The sequence below is a fragment of the Pempheris klunzingeri genome, chromosome 16 (assembly GCF_042242105.1).
Source record: "Pempheris klunzingeri isolate RE-2024b chromosome 16, fPemKlu1.hap1, whole genome shotgun sequence".
NCBI lineage: Eukaryota > Metazoa > Chordata > Actinopteri > Acropomatiformes > Pempheridae > Pempheris > Pempheris klunzingeri.
The window spans coordinates 1,003,286-1,019,168 of record NC_092027.1 but is presented as its reverse complement, the minus strand read 5'-3'; the positions used below and the strand labels follow the sequence as shown (position 1 = coordinate 1,019,168).

At 43.8% G+C, this 15,883-nt stretch overlaps 3 protein-coding genes across 3 annotated transcripts; 2 read left to right on the top strand and 1 right to left on the bottom strand.

Annotated features, from left to right (window-relative positions):
• The first annotated feature begins 5,444 nt into the window (after positions 1-5,444).
• On the top strand, positions 5,445-6,477 carry LOC139215159 (pro-opiomelanocortin-like). Its single transcript, XM_070846032.1, has 2 exons — positions 5,445-5,561; positions 5,922-6,477. The coding sequence occupies exons 1-2, from the start codon at positions 5,445-5,447 to the stop codon at positions 6,465-6,467; spliced, it is 663 nt and encodes a 220-aa protein (XP_070702133.1). The 3' UTR covers positions 6,468-6,477.
• A 1,617-nt stretch (positions 6,478-8,094) lies between these two features.
• On the bottom strand, positions 8,095-11,100 carry LOC139215758 (zinc finger protein 250-like). The gene is made up of 2 exons (XM_070846801.1): positions 10,830-11,100; positions 8,095-9,073 (listed from the first exon to the last, which is right to left on the bottom strand). Exons 1-2 carry the CDS (start codon positions 11,098-11,100, stop codon positions 8,190-8,192), a joined length of 1,155 nt encoding a protein of 384 aa, XP_070702902.1. The 3' UTR covers positions 8,095-8,189.
• A 2,196-nt stretch (positions 11,101-13,296) lies between these two features.
• LOC139215757 (gastrula zinc finger protein XlCGF8.2DB-like) lies at positions 13,297-15,551 on the top strand. The gene is made up of 2 exons (XM_070846799.1): positions 13,297-13,360; positions 13,756-15,551. The coding sequence occupies exons 1-2, from the start codon at positions 13,297-13,299 to the stop codon at positions 14,838-14,840; spliced, it is 1,149 nt and encodes a 382-aa protein (XP_070702900.1). The 3' UTR covers positions 14,841-15,551.
• Positions 15,552-15,883: the final 332 nt, after the last annotated feature.

Genomic DNA, 15,883 nt, shown 5'->3' with positions numbered 1-15,883 from the left:
TCAGTCAAACTTGTATTTTGCAGAATCATCATACCGGACGTTGTTGTCTGGTTTTTACTGTGTTCACGTCTTTTGACAGTAAAATCCTCCAGTTAGCATGAATTCTATATCTAAGTTGACACATCTAGTTTATATTGAACGTACCTGTTGCTCTGTGTGTCGCAGCATCGCAGCGCTGAATTCAGCTCAATGGAAAAGCACGAGGACAGCCAGGTTCATGTGTGTGTGTGTGTGTGTGTGTGTGTGTGTGTGTTCAGCACCAGGTATGACTGACATCTTATCCTGATAATCTTTTAAAGGGATTGGCACCCACTGGTCTGCAGGGTAATAGATTACATTTAATGGGATTAGAGTAATGTGGCTACAAGTTACAACACAGCAACGTCATTTTGTTACTGAAGGAAAATCCTTATTTTGATTTCACGATTAAGGACAAAGAACAGCATGTCATGGTCTCAGACTGTAAAACCCTGCCTGGGTTTGTCTAAATCAGACTGTCGAGGCCTCAAATGAACTTCAGCTCAGTGTTTGGAACACTTTAGTGCATCGATAACAACTTGTTGTCTGGGTGAAGACTGGACTCATGTTGGCTGCAGGATGATTCAGGACGCACACTAGATGCTTCTGGTGAAACTGTTCACCGCTCCAGATTAATACGGTGCTACGTAAAGTGAGTAACCGTGGCAACGCCGATGATGACAAGTCAAAGCCTGGGTTAATACCGTAATGCAACACGCTAACAAGCGAACTCATTTCCAACAGTGATTGTTCCAGGTATTAGTCAGACCCTCAGGTGTTACCAGGGTTAATCATGGCTTGTGAAACACTTTAGATTTTGACGGCAAGATGCACAAAAATATGAATGTTTTATTTTTTATTTTCCTTTTGTTGAGTGACCGTGGTATAAGTGAGATAACGCCCTCCAAGGTGTCCATTATTGGTGATTAATGGACGACAGGGAGGCCGAGGAGCGTCGCCCAGCGGAGCTTTATCTCTAACTGAGAACAATCTTCTGTCTGCTGACAGATTTGTGTTAATAGGATTATGAAAATCTTTTATGCAAAACTGTACTGAAGTGGTGAATGTATGATGCACTGAGTGCTGAAACAGTCACCAAGACAGCCAGTAAAAGTATTTTGAAGTTCTGAAGTTGAACCTTTAGTCCAGTAGTTAAAGTAAAAGACAGTGACTGTGTGAATATTTATTCCAGGTAATTAAAGCTCTGAGAAATGTGTTATTTCTTTTTTTTTTTATCATTTATTTCTTGTTTTTGAGACGCACAGAGTCAGACAGACTGAAGAATAAAGTGTTTCCAGTTCTGATGTTATTAGTTTGACTTTTTTTCTATCGTTATATCTTATCTGAACATACTAGAAAGAGAGAGAGAGTGTGTGTGTGTGTGTGTGTGTGTGTGTGTGTGTTTGTGTGTGTCTGTAATGGACTGGATGGAGGTTCAAGGCTGTGGTAGCCCTCTAATGGATTTATATTTACCTGCCTGCCTCCGTTTGTTCCATTAGAAAAACAGCAACTACTCAAAGAAAGGGCTCCATCATGACAGGCTGACTCGAAGCACTGCAACCTCACCTTTATTCGGTAAAAGCAATTTGTGTCTCCAGTGGCTGTGAACACATACATCCAAAGAATTCACTGGATCACGACGGAGCTTGTTCATGTCTCCGTCATGAGTTTTAAAGCATCAAACCAGCATAAGTTCTCTCTGCACAACAAAAAGGAACGTTGTTTTAAGACCACAACAAGGGAAACATGACTCATTGTGCCAACTGGTGTGAGTGTCCTGGTATTTTTACAGAATAATGTAACTGAAAATGAAGAAAAAGAAATGCTTTTTACTATTTACAGTGGATCTACTGCCTGAACAGAAGGCTCCTGTTGGATATAGATGTTGTGTGGTCAAGCTGGAGCCTTAGTGCCAGGCTCACAGAGTCGTGGATGTAGAGCCATGAACAAAGGAAATGAAGTTCTGTTAGACTGAAGTGTTGTGGTTGGTGGTCGGCACACCCCCAGTTTGGAGAAGCAGGCAGGAGTCCCGACACAGACCCTAATACTAAGCAACGTACTGCTGTGGACGGGGGCAGCAGACAAATCGACTTTAACCTCATAAAAAAAAAGGCCCACCTAAAAAAAATCAACATCCGTTTAAGTGTGTGATATATTTGGAATATTTCCACCAAACTCCATTCACAAAAACAATAATTTTACCTTGCAGGACACAGGAGCTGCTGGTCTACTGCTGCTGATCACTCAGTTTATGTTAAAGTGTGACGGTTTTCAAACTAAGATGTTGGTTGGTTGGAATAGAAAACACTGTGATCTGTGAGGGAAAATGACTCTCTGTGGATGTAGAGTCTTACAGACAGGTTCCTGGTGTGCATGGAGCCTTGGGCTGTGCTCCACACAAGCAAAACAAAGAAAAAGAGGCCAAAGTCGAAATGTGAAGAATAAAAAAGAGAGTTCAAACCCTCCACACGCCCGACCAATTACTGAGTCAGATTGTTTCAGAAAGCTACTAAAGCATTCGGACACAGTCTCTCAGGTTTTGGACGCTGGAGAGGATTTTCAGACGCCGTCCGACCGTCAGAGAAGATCTTCTGTTGAAGCTCTGACGCCTTCACAGCGGTGGCTGCAGGGCCGAACACAGGAAGCTCCAGGAGGTTGAAGGGTCTTAAAATGAGGCTCCTTGTGGACACAGAGCTTTCAAAACGAAGTGCGTCCTCATCAGCCTTTTCCCTGGCACTCAATCAAAAAAGTCAATCCCTTTCAGATCTGTATTCGTCACACACAGCGCTCGGACAATGGAGCGACGCTGCAGACGGTGAGCGTGTGTGTAACTGTAGACTCTGACCCACAGGTTTGAATCCCCTCTTCCCCGCTGTGACTGCATGGCGGTTTGGTGTTAATCTGCCTGACATTTAACCCTCGGCTGCAGCAGCTGTGAGGTGATCACTGGAGATTTACATGGTGGGTTTCTTTCCGTTGGGTGTGACTTTGAGTTTACTCTCGTGTTTTCCTTCCATTGACAATGACATTAGAAATCATCACTGCAAAAGTACCAGGAAACAGCTCATATTCACCCACAGACTGTCCTGTAGACGTAACTTCTGGGTCTGAACAGTGACGAGACTTTAACCTGCAGACTTCTCTCCTGATTTATCAGCTCAGTGAACAGTTTCTGCTCTCAGTCTCTAGTTTACTGTCTTCTTCAGCACAGCAGGGTGTTCATTTGGTAAATTATGGTCCCATTTAGAGGAAGATAGACCACGAAGAGGGGGTGGATTTAGGGCGGGGCTACGTTGTGACTAGCCAATCACAGGTGGGTCTTGCCTAAACCTAACCAATCAGAGGTGGGGGAAGAAATGTATCTGTCACCTCTGGTGCAAAAATCAAGATGGCGACGGCCAAAATGCCAAACTCCACGGTGGCTGTGTCCACTTATTACATATTAAAAGTTATTTTAGTGAAACTACGAGGCTACGGCAGCATTCGTGTGTTAGCATGCTAACAGCGCTAAATAGAACACTGTATTTTATTATAAACCAAATATGATGGTGCTAAACTACAGTTCATCCAGAGAGGAACTGAAATGTGTGGACCAAATTTGAGGGCACCAGAGGAAAAGTCAGTAGGATTCATCCTCTGAAGAGCACGAACACCTGTACAAATGTTCAGTAACTGAGATATTTCCACCTCCAGACCTTCATTTTCATTTGTTAAAGAAAGTTCACTGTTCCCTCCCTCTCACGTGGCCGCAGACTCTTGTTCTCCTAGAAAGTTCATCTTCCTGAGTTCGGGAGTTTTCATTGGAGAGTGACGACGATGATGCTGGTGATGAAGGTGATGACGATAATGGTGAGTGTGTGTGTTTGTGTGAGTGTGTGTGTGTGTGAGTGTGTGTGTGTGTGTGTGTGTGTGTGTGTGTGTGTGTGAGTGTGTGTGAGTGGAAGAGGGGATGATATTTAATTGATTGTCCCTCTTCATGCAGCAGTGTGTGTGTTTACAAGCATGAATGAGAGAATGGTGTGTGTGTGTGTGTGTGTGTGTGTGTGTGTGTGTGTGTGTGTGTGTGTGTGTGTGTGTGTGTCCTTGGCTGACAGGATATAAAATCGTCTGGTCAGATGGGGAGACAAAAGTGGAGGGAAGATCAGAACTCTTTGTCCAACGGCTGAACAAGAAGAAAACAACAGAGGGAGAGAGAGACAGGTGAATATCTTAATCATCTTTTTATATATTTTTATTATTATTATTTAGATGTTTTTAAACCCAATCTTCTTATTTTGATAATTATTCTTATTCATGTATGTGCTGTTGTGCCGGTCGTCTTTCTTTGTCATATTATGAGTTATATGCTGTAAATTACATGTATATCAAAATCTTTTTAAAAAAATACATTATCATAAATTCTATCATCACCAATTATTGAAACTAACAACACGAACTCTTGTTGTAATCATGATATAATGAAATAAAATCCCTTAAAATCAAAGTTAAGAATATTATGCAATAAAAACAACACAAAATCTCTCTTGTGTTGTGTAGAATTATTATTATTATTAATGATTATATTAATTATTAAGCTATTATATTTGTTTTGTATTGTCTTCCTTGAAAAGAGCTGTGCTGTTTGTGCCGTACTTGTTAAAAACAATTACATTTTCTTTGACAATATTTAAATACATTTAAAAAGAGAGCAGATGTAAAATAAAATAAAATAGAATAAAGTAGAATAATTTATACAACACATCAAAACCAGGTGCTTTATAATGGATTCGAGCTGTCACAATGTAAAAATGTGTGATTACATATTATATACAAAAAGAAATTGAAACTGAGAATTTTAACAAATTAATAGTCAGAAATAAAAGATAAAATAATAGTAAGTTAATAAAATAAGGTTTTCAGAAGGAGCTTTTTAAACATGTTTTCTATTTTAATCCTCAGCACTGATTCATTTATGATTTAAATATTATTTTACTATCTGACTTATGTATTGTGTCAGCTCTACACAGTATGGTCAACATAATGTTTTTACATCAGCTGTATTTTTTTGTTTATATGAGTTTACTGTTTCAGGTTTTCACTGTCTGATATTTCGCTGATTCTTATTTTGAAATAGTTTTAATATATAACTTTACTTGTGTTTACTGAGCCTACGAGTTTGAGAAGAGCTTTACAAAGATTGTTGCTAATAAAATATAGTATTTTTATGATTCTTAGTAGTTGTCATTGTTGTAGTATTGATCTGTCTATAAATAAAGTTATAAAACCACTTTGGGACTTTGGAAACAAAAATTAAAGCTGAATAAATTACAGTGGATTGAATCAGATTGCATGTGACTCGATGAGAGGCTCTTATTTTGTAATTTCTGCAGCAGTGGTAAAAGTGTCCTTCCTGTTTGTGTCGCTGTCTCTCGTTGGCCGGCAGAGGAATGTGTCCTGTGTGGCTATTGGTGGCTGTGGGGGTGGTGGGCGTGGCCAGAGGAGCTGTCACTCAGTGCTTGGACCATCCGAGCTGTCAGGAGGTGGACTCTGAGAGCAGCATGATGGTAACACACACACACACACACACACACACACACACACCCTTTTCTCACCCACTTTGGTGTCTGATACTGATTCCCAGTTGACTGGACCTTTGTCGTCATGGCAACAATAAAAAAAACCCACGTGGTGAACATTTGGAAAGTGCTGCGGGTTGGTTAGGTTTAGAAAAAGATGGTGGTTTAGGTTAAAATAAGAGCGTTACTCACATGACTTTGATGTTTTTTGATGCTAATTGTAAGTTAATTGGAGTCATATTTGGCCAGAGGTATCTTCACTACTCTTAATGGAGTCGTGTACATTTTAATATCCCTGAATGAAAATCACCACAGTGAACATGTTGACTCCTCCGTCCTCTCCTGCAGGAGTGCATCCAGCTCTGTCGCTCCGACCTCACTGCTGAGATGCCCATCGTCCCGGGGGATGCCCACCTCCAACCTCTTCCTCCATCAGACTCCGGGTCTCTGCCTCCGCTCTTGCTTTTATCCTCCTCCTCCTCCTCCTCTCCTCAGGCCAAGCGCTCCTACTCCATGGAGCACTTCCGCTGGGGGAAGCCCGTCGGGCGAAAGCGCCGTCCAATCAAGGTCTACACCTCCAACGACGTGGAGGAGGAGTCAGCCGAGGTTTTCCCTGGTGAGATGAGGAGGCGGGACCTGGCCGGCAAGATGAAAGAGGACAAGGAGAAGGTGCAGGAGGTGGCAGAGGAGGAGCAGGAGCAGGAGCAGCTCCCGGGTGACGTCCACGAGAAGAAAGATGGCACATACAAGATGAAGCACTTCCGCTGGGGTGGCCCGCCGGTGGCCAGCAAACGCTACGGCGGCTTCATGAAGAGCTGGGACGAAAACAGCCAGAGGCCGCTGATCACGCTCTTCAAAAATGTCATCAACAAAGAAGGACAGCAGCAAGAGTGAGAGCAGTAAGGGAGGAGAAAGGAGAGGGAGGAGAAGAGAGAGGGAGGAGAAAGGAGAGGGAGGAGAGCGACAGAGAAGGAGCAGACAGAGAGTTCCCCCTGATTGGCCAACACCTCCAAACTACACACTAAACATGATGCTTTTTGTTGCCTTCCATGAGTGTTTATCCAATCAGTGTCCTAGAAATAAGGTTTAGATAGAGTTTAGTCTAAAAGATGTCCAAGCACATGCTGCCGAATGTCTTGATCTAAGCGACATTCGACCTAAACCATTAATTGATTATCAGAACAGTTCATCAGCCCTGCGGTGTTCTTTGAACTGTGAGCGGAGCTACAGAAGAGGAGGTGTTTGGGTGTTTGGGTGTTTGCTTAGACGCAGAGGCACGTTTGTTAAGACCGGGAAAAGATTGTGGTTTGGGTTAAATGTTAATAAAGTAAACATGTTCTGTCTCATGTTCTGGTGACTTTTTCAATATTTAATAAAGACCTTCCTTACGCTTCTAACCAAAAAAAAAAAAAAAGGTACAGCGATGTGTCTTTCTAGAAATGTGTTTGTTCAGTAAAGGTTGGTGTTTACAACGTGCTGCCTGACCCCTTGGAATGAAATCATTCAGAGAAATAAGACAATCTTTTCTAAATGTATGTGTTTAATTTGCCCAAATATAATAATAATTATTAAATATTATTATTTCCTGGTAAGGATTAAGCTGCTTTGCTACTGTACTTCCATCTGATGCTACTTTAGTCTTCTGCTCTACTGCAAATATTATAGTTTTTACCTCATCGCATTTGAGGTCATTTAGATTTTGCATGACAGAAGGACATGAGACGGAAAACTTTTCTCTTAAAACTTTACTTAAAGCACATAAAAATATTTGTTTGTGTGTGTCTGGCTTATTTGGACAGTTTTACTGCGGCCACGTGATCGCAGTCCCAACATACGAGATGCCTTCAAGGACAAATAAAGAAAAAGAAGAAGTTAAAAGTACTTAAGACTGAGAAGAAACAAGCCTGAGACTAAGTCAGGAGACAAATCCCTGTTTATTCTGACAAAAAGAGGTGGTAACAGAATCCTCCAGGAAGTTCTGATCATAATGTGAGATGAGATGAGATCTCCCACACATCTAATCACTCAGAAAGATGTTAGCATTTAAGCTAGCATGAAAAGGTAGAAATGATGTCCAAGCATATGCTGTCGAGAGCAACAAGGAAGATTTAAAGGTGAGAAACATCAGTTACACACTTCACCCTTTATGGGCCAAAGGACCATATTGGGTAACTTAGTGCCTCACCATGAGGCAGCAGAACCACCAGACGGTGACTTCACTGACTCTGATCTTCACCATAACATTGAACATTTTTTTAAAAACTCACAACAGTAAAAACAGTCTTGTAATGACCCCCAGTACGTATTATTTCAGTAAGTAAGTATTTCAATGAGTGAAAGATTTCAGGTCACAACTATTTACATGGATTTTGTGTAATTACAACACATACATTGCTGCTGTGTTACTGACTCTCTTACTTTAGGAAAATCAACAAATAAAACATAATAATTCGATATTAAATTAAAAGTATTTATCAAAAATATCTCTGATTTGAGAGGTTATTTTCTGATGTCATAAGTATTTCTTCTAATTTCAGGGTCAAACACTGCACCTGAATGGTTTCTCCCCTGTGTGGTCAATCAGCTGTTTTCTCTGATGTTCCTCTTTCTGCACAGTTAAACTGTGTGAACTCTCATGTGTGCCACCAAACGCTCTCGGACCCTGAAACTTGTTTTACAGACTGAGCAGCTGAAAGGTTTTTCTCCCGTATGAACTCTTAGGTGTTTGGTTAAACTTGAGCTGTGTGCGAATCTTGTACCGCAGAAGGGGCAGCTGAAGGGTTTCTCCCCCGTGTGCATTCTCATGTGCCTCATAACGTCTTTTCTACAGGTAAATGTTTTTTTACAGACTATGCAGCTGAAACGTTTTCCTTCTGAATGAAGTCTCATATGAGCCAACAAGTTCTTCTTCCAGGAGTAGGTTTTACCACAAACTGAGCAACTGAATGGTTTCTCTCCTGTTTGGATTCCACTGTGTTTCTGCAGACGTCCCTTGTGGTCAGAGCTTGGAGCACATTCAGAGGAGCTGACCGGTGTTTTTCCAGTGTTACAGTCTTCATCACTTCGAGGTACAACTTTGTTCTGCAGAGGGTTTAAACCTGACTGAGGTTCTCTGGTCTCCTCCCAGTCACAACTGTCATCAGTGTCACACTCAGAGGACTGTGTAGTCTTCTCATGATGATCTGGATCAAAGTTCCCAGCTGGTTCTGATCCCCCACAGTCCTCTCTGTTCTCTTCAGTTTGGCTCTGATGAAGCTGTGAGGACCGAGGCTTCTCTTCATCATCGTCTTCACTCTTCACAGCCACAGGAGAGAATGTGATCTTGGTGATATCGGCCTCCTCCAGCCCTCCAAGCTGCTCTCCCCCCTGACTGCTCCAGAGTTCCTCCTCTTCCTCCTTAATGTGAGGAGGCTCTGGTGGCTCCTCCTGGTCCAGACTGGGGCTCCTCTGCTGCTGCTCAGGGGGAACCTCTTCTTTACTCACCACCAGCTGCTGGACGTCTGTGGACAGGAAACAAACACACACATGGTTCAGAACAGTCTAGTTTCCTGTCAACAGTTAAACCACTGACAGCACTACTTTCTGAAATATGGAGAGAAACATTCAAACTGAGACAAAATACAAACATATTGTGCACTTTGCATTTCATCAAAGCAGAAAAGCCATAAAATCAGTGCGATCAAAGTGGAAACACTTCAGTTTGTGACAACACTGTGTACTAGTACTGTCTCTGTGTACTAGTACTGTCTCTGTGTACTAGTACTGTCACTGTGTACTAGTACTGTCACTGTGTACTAGTACTGTCTCTGTGTACTAGTACTGTCACTGTGTACTAGTACTGTCACTGTGTACTAGTACTGTCTCTGTGTACTAGTACTGTCTCTGTGTACTAGTACTGTCACTGTGTACTAGTACTGTCTCTGTGTACTAGTACTGTCACTGTGTACTAGTACTGTCTCTGTGTATTAGTACTGTCACTGTGTACTAGTACTGTCTCTGTGTACTAGTACTCTCCCCTGTGTACTAGTACTCTCCCTGTGTACTAGTACTCTCCCTGTGTACTAGTACTCTCTCCTGTGTACTAGTACTCTCCTGTGTACTAGTACACTCTCCTGTGTACTAGTACTCTCCCTGTGTACTAGTACTCTCTCTGTGTACTAGTACTCTCTCCTGTGTACTAGTACTCTCCCTGTGTACTAGTACTCTCTCTCTGTGTACTAGTACTCTCTCCCTGTGTACTAGTACTCTCTCCTGTGTACTAGTACTCTCCCTGTGTACTAGTACTCTCCCTGTGTACTAGTACTCTCTCCTGTGTACTAGTACTCTCTCCTGTGTACTAGTACTCTCTCTGTGTACTAGTACTCTCTCCTGTGTACTAGTACTCTCTCCCTGTGTACTAGTACTCTCTCCTGTGTACTAGTACTCTCTCTGTGTACTAGTACTCTCCCTGTGTACTAGTACTCTCCCTGTGTACTAGTACTCTCTCTGTGTACTAGTACTCTCCCTGTGTACTAGTACTCTCCCTGTGTACTAGTACTCTCTCCTGTGTACTAGTACTCTCCCTGTGTACTAGTACTCTCTCTGTGTACTAGTACTCTCCCTGTGTACTAGTACTCTCTCCTGTGTACTAGTACTCTCTCCTGTGTACTAGTACTCTCTCTGTGTACTAGTACTCTCCCTGTGTACTAGTACTCTCTCCTGTGTACTAGTACTCTCTCTGTGTACTAGTACTCTCTCTGTGTACTAGTACTCTCCCTGTGTACTAGTACTCTCCCTGTGTACTAGTACTCTCTCCTGTGTACTAGTACTCTCCCTGTGTACTAGTACTCTCTCTGTGTACTAGTACTCTCCCTGTGTACTAGTACTCTCCCTGTGTACTAGTACTCTCTCCTGTGTACTAGTACTCTCTCCTGTGTACTAGTACTCTCCCTGTGTACTAGTACTCTCTCTGTGTACTAGTACTCTCCCTGTGTACTAGTACTCTCTCTGTGTACTAGTACTCTCTCTGTGTACTAGTACTCTCCCTGTGTACTAGTACTCTCTCCTGTGTACTAGTACTCTCTCCTGTGTACTAGTACTCTCTCCTGTGTACTAGTACTCTCTCTGTGTACTAGTACTCTCCTGTGTACTAGTACTCTCTCCTGTGTACTAGTACTCTCCCTGTGTACTAGTACTCTCCCTGTGTACTAGTACTCTCCCTGCAGTAAACCCTCTCAGTCTTCTTCCAGCTGTGGTAAAGGGGGCTCACAGACCGACCTTCCTCCGGGTTCCTCCTGCCCTCCTCGGACCTCAGGCCGTCCAGCTGTCTCCGCTGCCGGTCTATCTGCTCCCGGTACCGGCTCACCGTTTTCACGAACTCTCCCAGGATGTCGTCCACCGCCGCCGCCAGCCGCTCGGTAACGAACATCCTCAGGGTCTCCGTCTCTGACGGCGGGCCGCTCTGAGGGTCCACGCCGCCGAAACCCTCCACCGCTCCGGGAGGGGACGGAGAGGAGGGCGGGGGGAACATGTGCCGGTCTGCGGACATGTTGCTTTGACTTTCCGCCTCTGGCTGCTGATATGAAGCGTTTGGTCCTGAAAAACAGCCCAAACTCGGAGTTAATATCGTTGGAGGAGAAGAAGACACCGACAGAGGAGCGACGGACCGGGCAGAGCTCCGACACTGAAAGAGTCCGGGGGGAAACGAGGTGTGGTGCTGAATGGTTCCGGGAGAACAACACGGATCATTAAACATGACAAGTGGTGGAAGAAATCCTCTTTTACTTCATGAACACAGTTGAACTACTTTATGTAGTCGTTTGAAAGGTGAATCACATGTTTTAGAGGTCAAATCAAGCTCAAAGTAACAACATGAAGTAAAAGAGGATTTCTTCCACCACTTGTCATGTTTAATGATCCGTGTTGTTCTCCCGGAACCATTCAGCACCACACCTCGTTTCCCCCCGGACTCTTTCAGTGTCGGAGCTCTGCCCGGTCCGTCGCTCCTCTGTCGGTGTCTTCTTCTCCTCCAACGATATTAACTCCGAGTTTGGGCTGTTTTTCAGGACCAAACGCTTCATATCAGCAGCCAGAGGCGGAAAGTCAAAGCAACATGTCCGCAGACCGGCACATGTTCCCCCCGCCCTCCTCTCCGTCCCCTCCCGGAGCGGTGGAGGGTTTCGGCGGCGTGGACCCTCAGAGCGGCCCGCCGTCAGAGACGGAGACCCTGAGGATGTTCGTTACCGAGCGGCTGGCGGCGGCGGTGGACGACATCCTGGGAGAGTTCGTGAAAACGGTGAGCCGGTACCGGGAGCAGATAGACCGGCAGCGGAGACAGCTGGACGGCCTGAGGTCCGAGGAGGGCAGGAGGAACCCGGAGGAAGGTCGGTCTGTGAGCCCCCTTTACCACAGCTGGAAGAAGACTGAGAGGGTTTACTGCAGGGAGAGTACTAGTACACAGGGAGAGTACTAGTACACAGGAGAGAGTACTAGTACACAGGAGAGAGTACTAGTACACAGGGAGAGAGTACTAGTACACAGGAGAGAGTACTAGTACACAGGGAGAGTACTAGTACACAGAGAGAGTACTAGTACACAGGGAGAGAGTACTAGTACACAGGGGAGAGTACTAGTACACAGGGAGAGTACTAGTACACAGAGAGAGTACTAGTACACAGGAGAGAGTACTAGTACACAGGAGAGAGTACTAGTACACAGGGAGAGTACTAGTACACAGGAGAGAGTACTAGTACACAGGGAGAGTACTAGTACACAGAGACAGTACTAGTACACAGTGACAGTACTAGTACACAGGGAGAGTACTAGTACACAGGAGAGAGTACTAGTACACAGGGAGAGTACTAGTACACAGAGACAGTACTAGTACACAGTGACAGTACTAGTACACACTGTGCATCATGCTGAATAGTCTCTTATATTATTAATGTTCATTGATCTTCATTGATCTTCTGCTGACTTTGACCGTCCTGTTGATTGATTCACATGTTTTATTTATTCCTTCACACACGGCTGTGATCCTCTGAGAACCAGTCACACCTGACGGACTCTGGGGGGTTTAAACCTGAGCAGACTGAACAGGCTCCGCCTCAGGTCCATAACACCTGGCTGTAATATTCCTGCAGGATCTTCAGTAACTTTGGTGTTTTGTCTCAAAAGGTTTCTTGTGGTGACTCTGAGTGATTAGTGCAGGTTATGTAATGGAGGTCAGCACTCCGGTAGAAATACTACCATCAAATATACTGAGAGTGTCTAAAGTAATAACGTGTTGTAATCAGGGTCCCCTGTAGATGTTGCCATGGGGATCATTCAATCAATACTGTACTGGATCATTGTCAAAAGACCGTTCTTTAGATTGAGGAGATTGGAGCCAGCTTGTGAGTTATAACAAAGTTTAATGTCACATGTCAGAGGAGCGTTTAACAGTGCAGCAACATCATGGAGGGTACAGAGTGAAAGGCTCCACCAGTGAGCAGGTACAGTTGGTTCTTATAATGGGAGTTGTGGGTGTAGCTCCCACACGCCGTGTGATCATCTGCTGGCGTGAGGCGAAAGACATTTGGGCTGTTCAGGTCTTCTAGTCCTTGGAGATAGTGTGCCAGAGGGGAACAGCACCACCTGTGTGCTCTGCTCTTTTCTCATTTGATTCCACGGTGCACCGTGTTCAATAAACGGACTGAAGGCCACAGAAAAACAGGGAGGACTTGCTGTGCTCACCTGAGAAACGATGAACCTCTCCACACGCTCCATGGGATCGGCCCCGCTGGGTCCTCAGACTCTGAGAAGAAGAGGTCACGTTATGTAACGACAGTCTTCCTCAGCACATTTTCCACAAATGTGACCCCCCCCCCCTCCAGATTTGAGCACCAGAACTTGTCACAAAATGCACAAGGACCCAGGCTCTGAGGACAGCAGAGGACGGAAGATGACTTCTTCACGTGGGCTGTTTAGACTAAGAGCTGAAGAATCACAACTAAGTAGACAGATTGAGCAGAAGTGTTCTTCACTAAGTGAAGAGCTTAAGAACTGAGGTCTCCTTCTGCTTCTCTGCTCCCATGAAGCACTGAGTGCTCGACATGTCAGTTGTTTTAGTTTGAATGCTTTCCAAATATGTTTTATAAAACCTGCAGGGTTACATGTCTACAGTTTTCTAAAATGTATGTGTGTGTTTGTTTCCTGTCCACAGACGTCCAGCAGCTGGTGGTGAGTAAAGAAGAGGTTCCCCCTGAGCAGCAGCAGAGGAGCCCCAGTCTGGACCAGGAGGAGCCACCAGAGCCTCCTCACATTAAGGAGGAAGAGGAGGAACTCTGGAGCAGTCAGGGGGGAGAGCAGCTTGGAGGGCTGGAGGAGGCTGATATCACCAAGATCACATTCTCTCCTGTGGCTGTGAAGAGTGAAGACGATGATGAAGAGAAGCCTCAGTCCTCACAGCTTCATCAGAGCCAAACTGAAGAGAACAGAGAGGACTGTGGGGGATCAGAACCAGCTGGGAACTTTGATCCAGATCATCATTTACAACCAGTTAGTTTTGTCACAACCTCTAATGTTTCTGGACCTGAGACTGCAGACAGGAATTCTTACTGGATGGAGATCAGAGAACCTCAGCCAGATTTAAACCCTCTAAACAGTAACATAGTCCCTGTTAATGATGTGGGGTGTAACACTGGGGCGAAGTCATTCAGCTGCTCAGAGTGTGGTAAAGGATTTTCCCAGAAGGCGACTCTGCAGAGACACGTGAGACTTCACACCGGAGAGAAGCCGTTTACCTGCTCGGTGTGTAACGGACAGTTCAGTCAGAAGGTGACGTTAGACCACCACATGAGGGTCCACACTGGGGAGAAACCATTTAGCTGCTCTGTTTGTGGTAAAAGATTCACACAAAAGGGAAATCTGAAGTACCACATGACGGTCCACACGAGGGAGAAACCATTTAGTTGCTCTGTTTGTGGTAAAAGATTCCCACAAAATGGAAGTCTGAAGTACCACATGACGGTCCACACTGGGGAGAAACCATTTAGTTGCTCTGTTTGTGGTAAAAGGTTCAAACAAAATGGAAGTCTGAAGTACCACATGAGGGTCCACACTGGGGAGAAACCATTTAGTTGCTCTTTTTGTGGTAAAAGATTCACACAAAATGGAAGTCTGAAGTGCCACGTGATGGTCCACATGAAGGAGAAACCGTTCAGCTGCAATGTTTGTGAGAAACAATTCACCAGACAGTCACATGTCAAAAATCACAAGTGTGTTGTTGAGAGCACCAGCGGTCTGTAGCAAATGTTTGGATCTGAGGAAATTCTGAAAAATGACCTAAGAAAGAATCCTTGATTGGTTTGAAAACCTTTGTTGTAAATAAATGCTGTTTATCACTTTTTATTTGTTTTTACCCCCAGTAACACAACCAGAACTCAGCATGGAGTTAAACCAATAACTTTGTGCATGAGATCAGTACTGGCAGCTAATCTTCTAGTCATAGTTCTAAGTGTTATGTACACATGTATGTGTATAAGAGTTTTACCGAGAGGTTTAGTGGCTCCTGGTATAAAATAACACAACTGCTCTGCTCTTTTAAAAGTCATTCAGCTGAACCAGTCTCTCCCACACTAAAGGCCAAGTCCAGTCAGGCTGTAGTTGCTGGTTTCTAACACTAGAGGAAAGAACATTAATACAAATAAAGCATTAATTAAAACACCATTAATACTGAAGCTTTAGTTAATGTGTTTTCTTCGACACTCTGTGGACAAACAGTGACTGAACCTGATTAAAAATTGCTGTGAGTCTGGAGTTTCAGGTCGTTTTAGTGGAAGTGGATCTGGGACTGACTTCACTTTGACCATCAGTGGAGTTCAGGCTGAAGATTCAGGAGTTTATTACTGTCAGCAGAGTTACAGCTTCCCGTTCACACAGTGAAACAATGCCAAAAATATATATCTGAGAAAAGCTGTTTATTTATCTTTAGAAAAAAACAGGGTTTTCTCTGTTGAAATATGATATCAGTGCTTTTTTAAGTGTATTAAATTGAGTGTGATCAAACAAAACACTAACAGTGAAACCTTTTTGTATCTAACTTATAAAATACTGTTTTTCGTTGAATATACTCATTGTGGAAACTAATTACAAATTTTCGTGTCAATGAAACTTAATTTTGTTAACTTACTAATCATGTGTTTAAAATGTTTTGTGTGTTTTGTATTCCAACCAGAAAACATAGTATAGTTGTGGTTCTGCAGCAGAAGCAGCATGTAAATAGTTCCAGGGTTTTAACTGCAGATCATATGCATTTTATTTCTCTTTATGCAGATGATACCCTGCTTTTT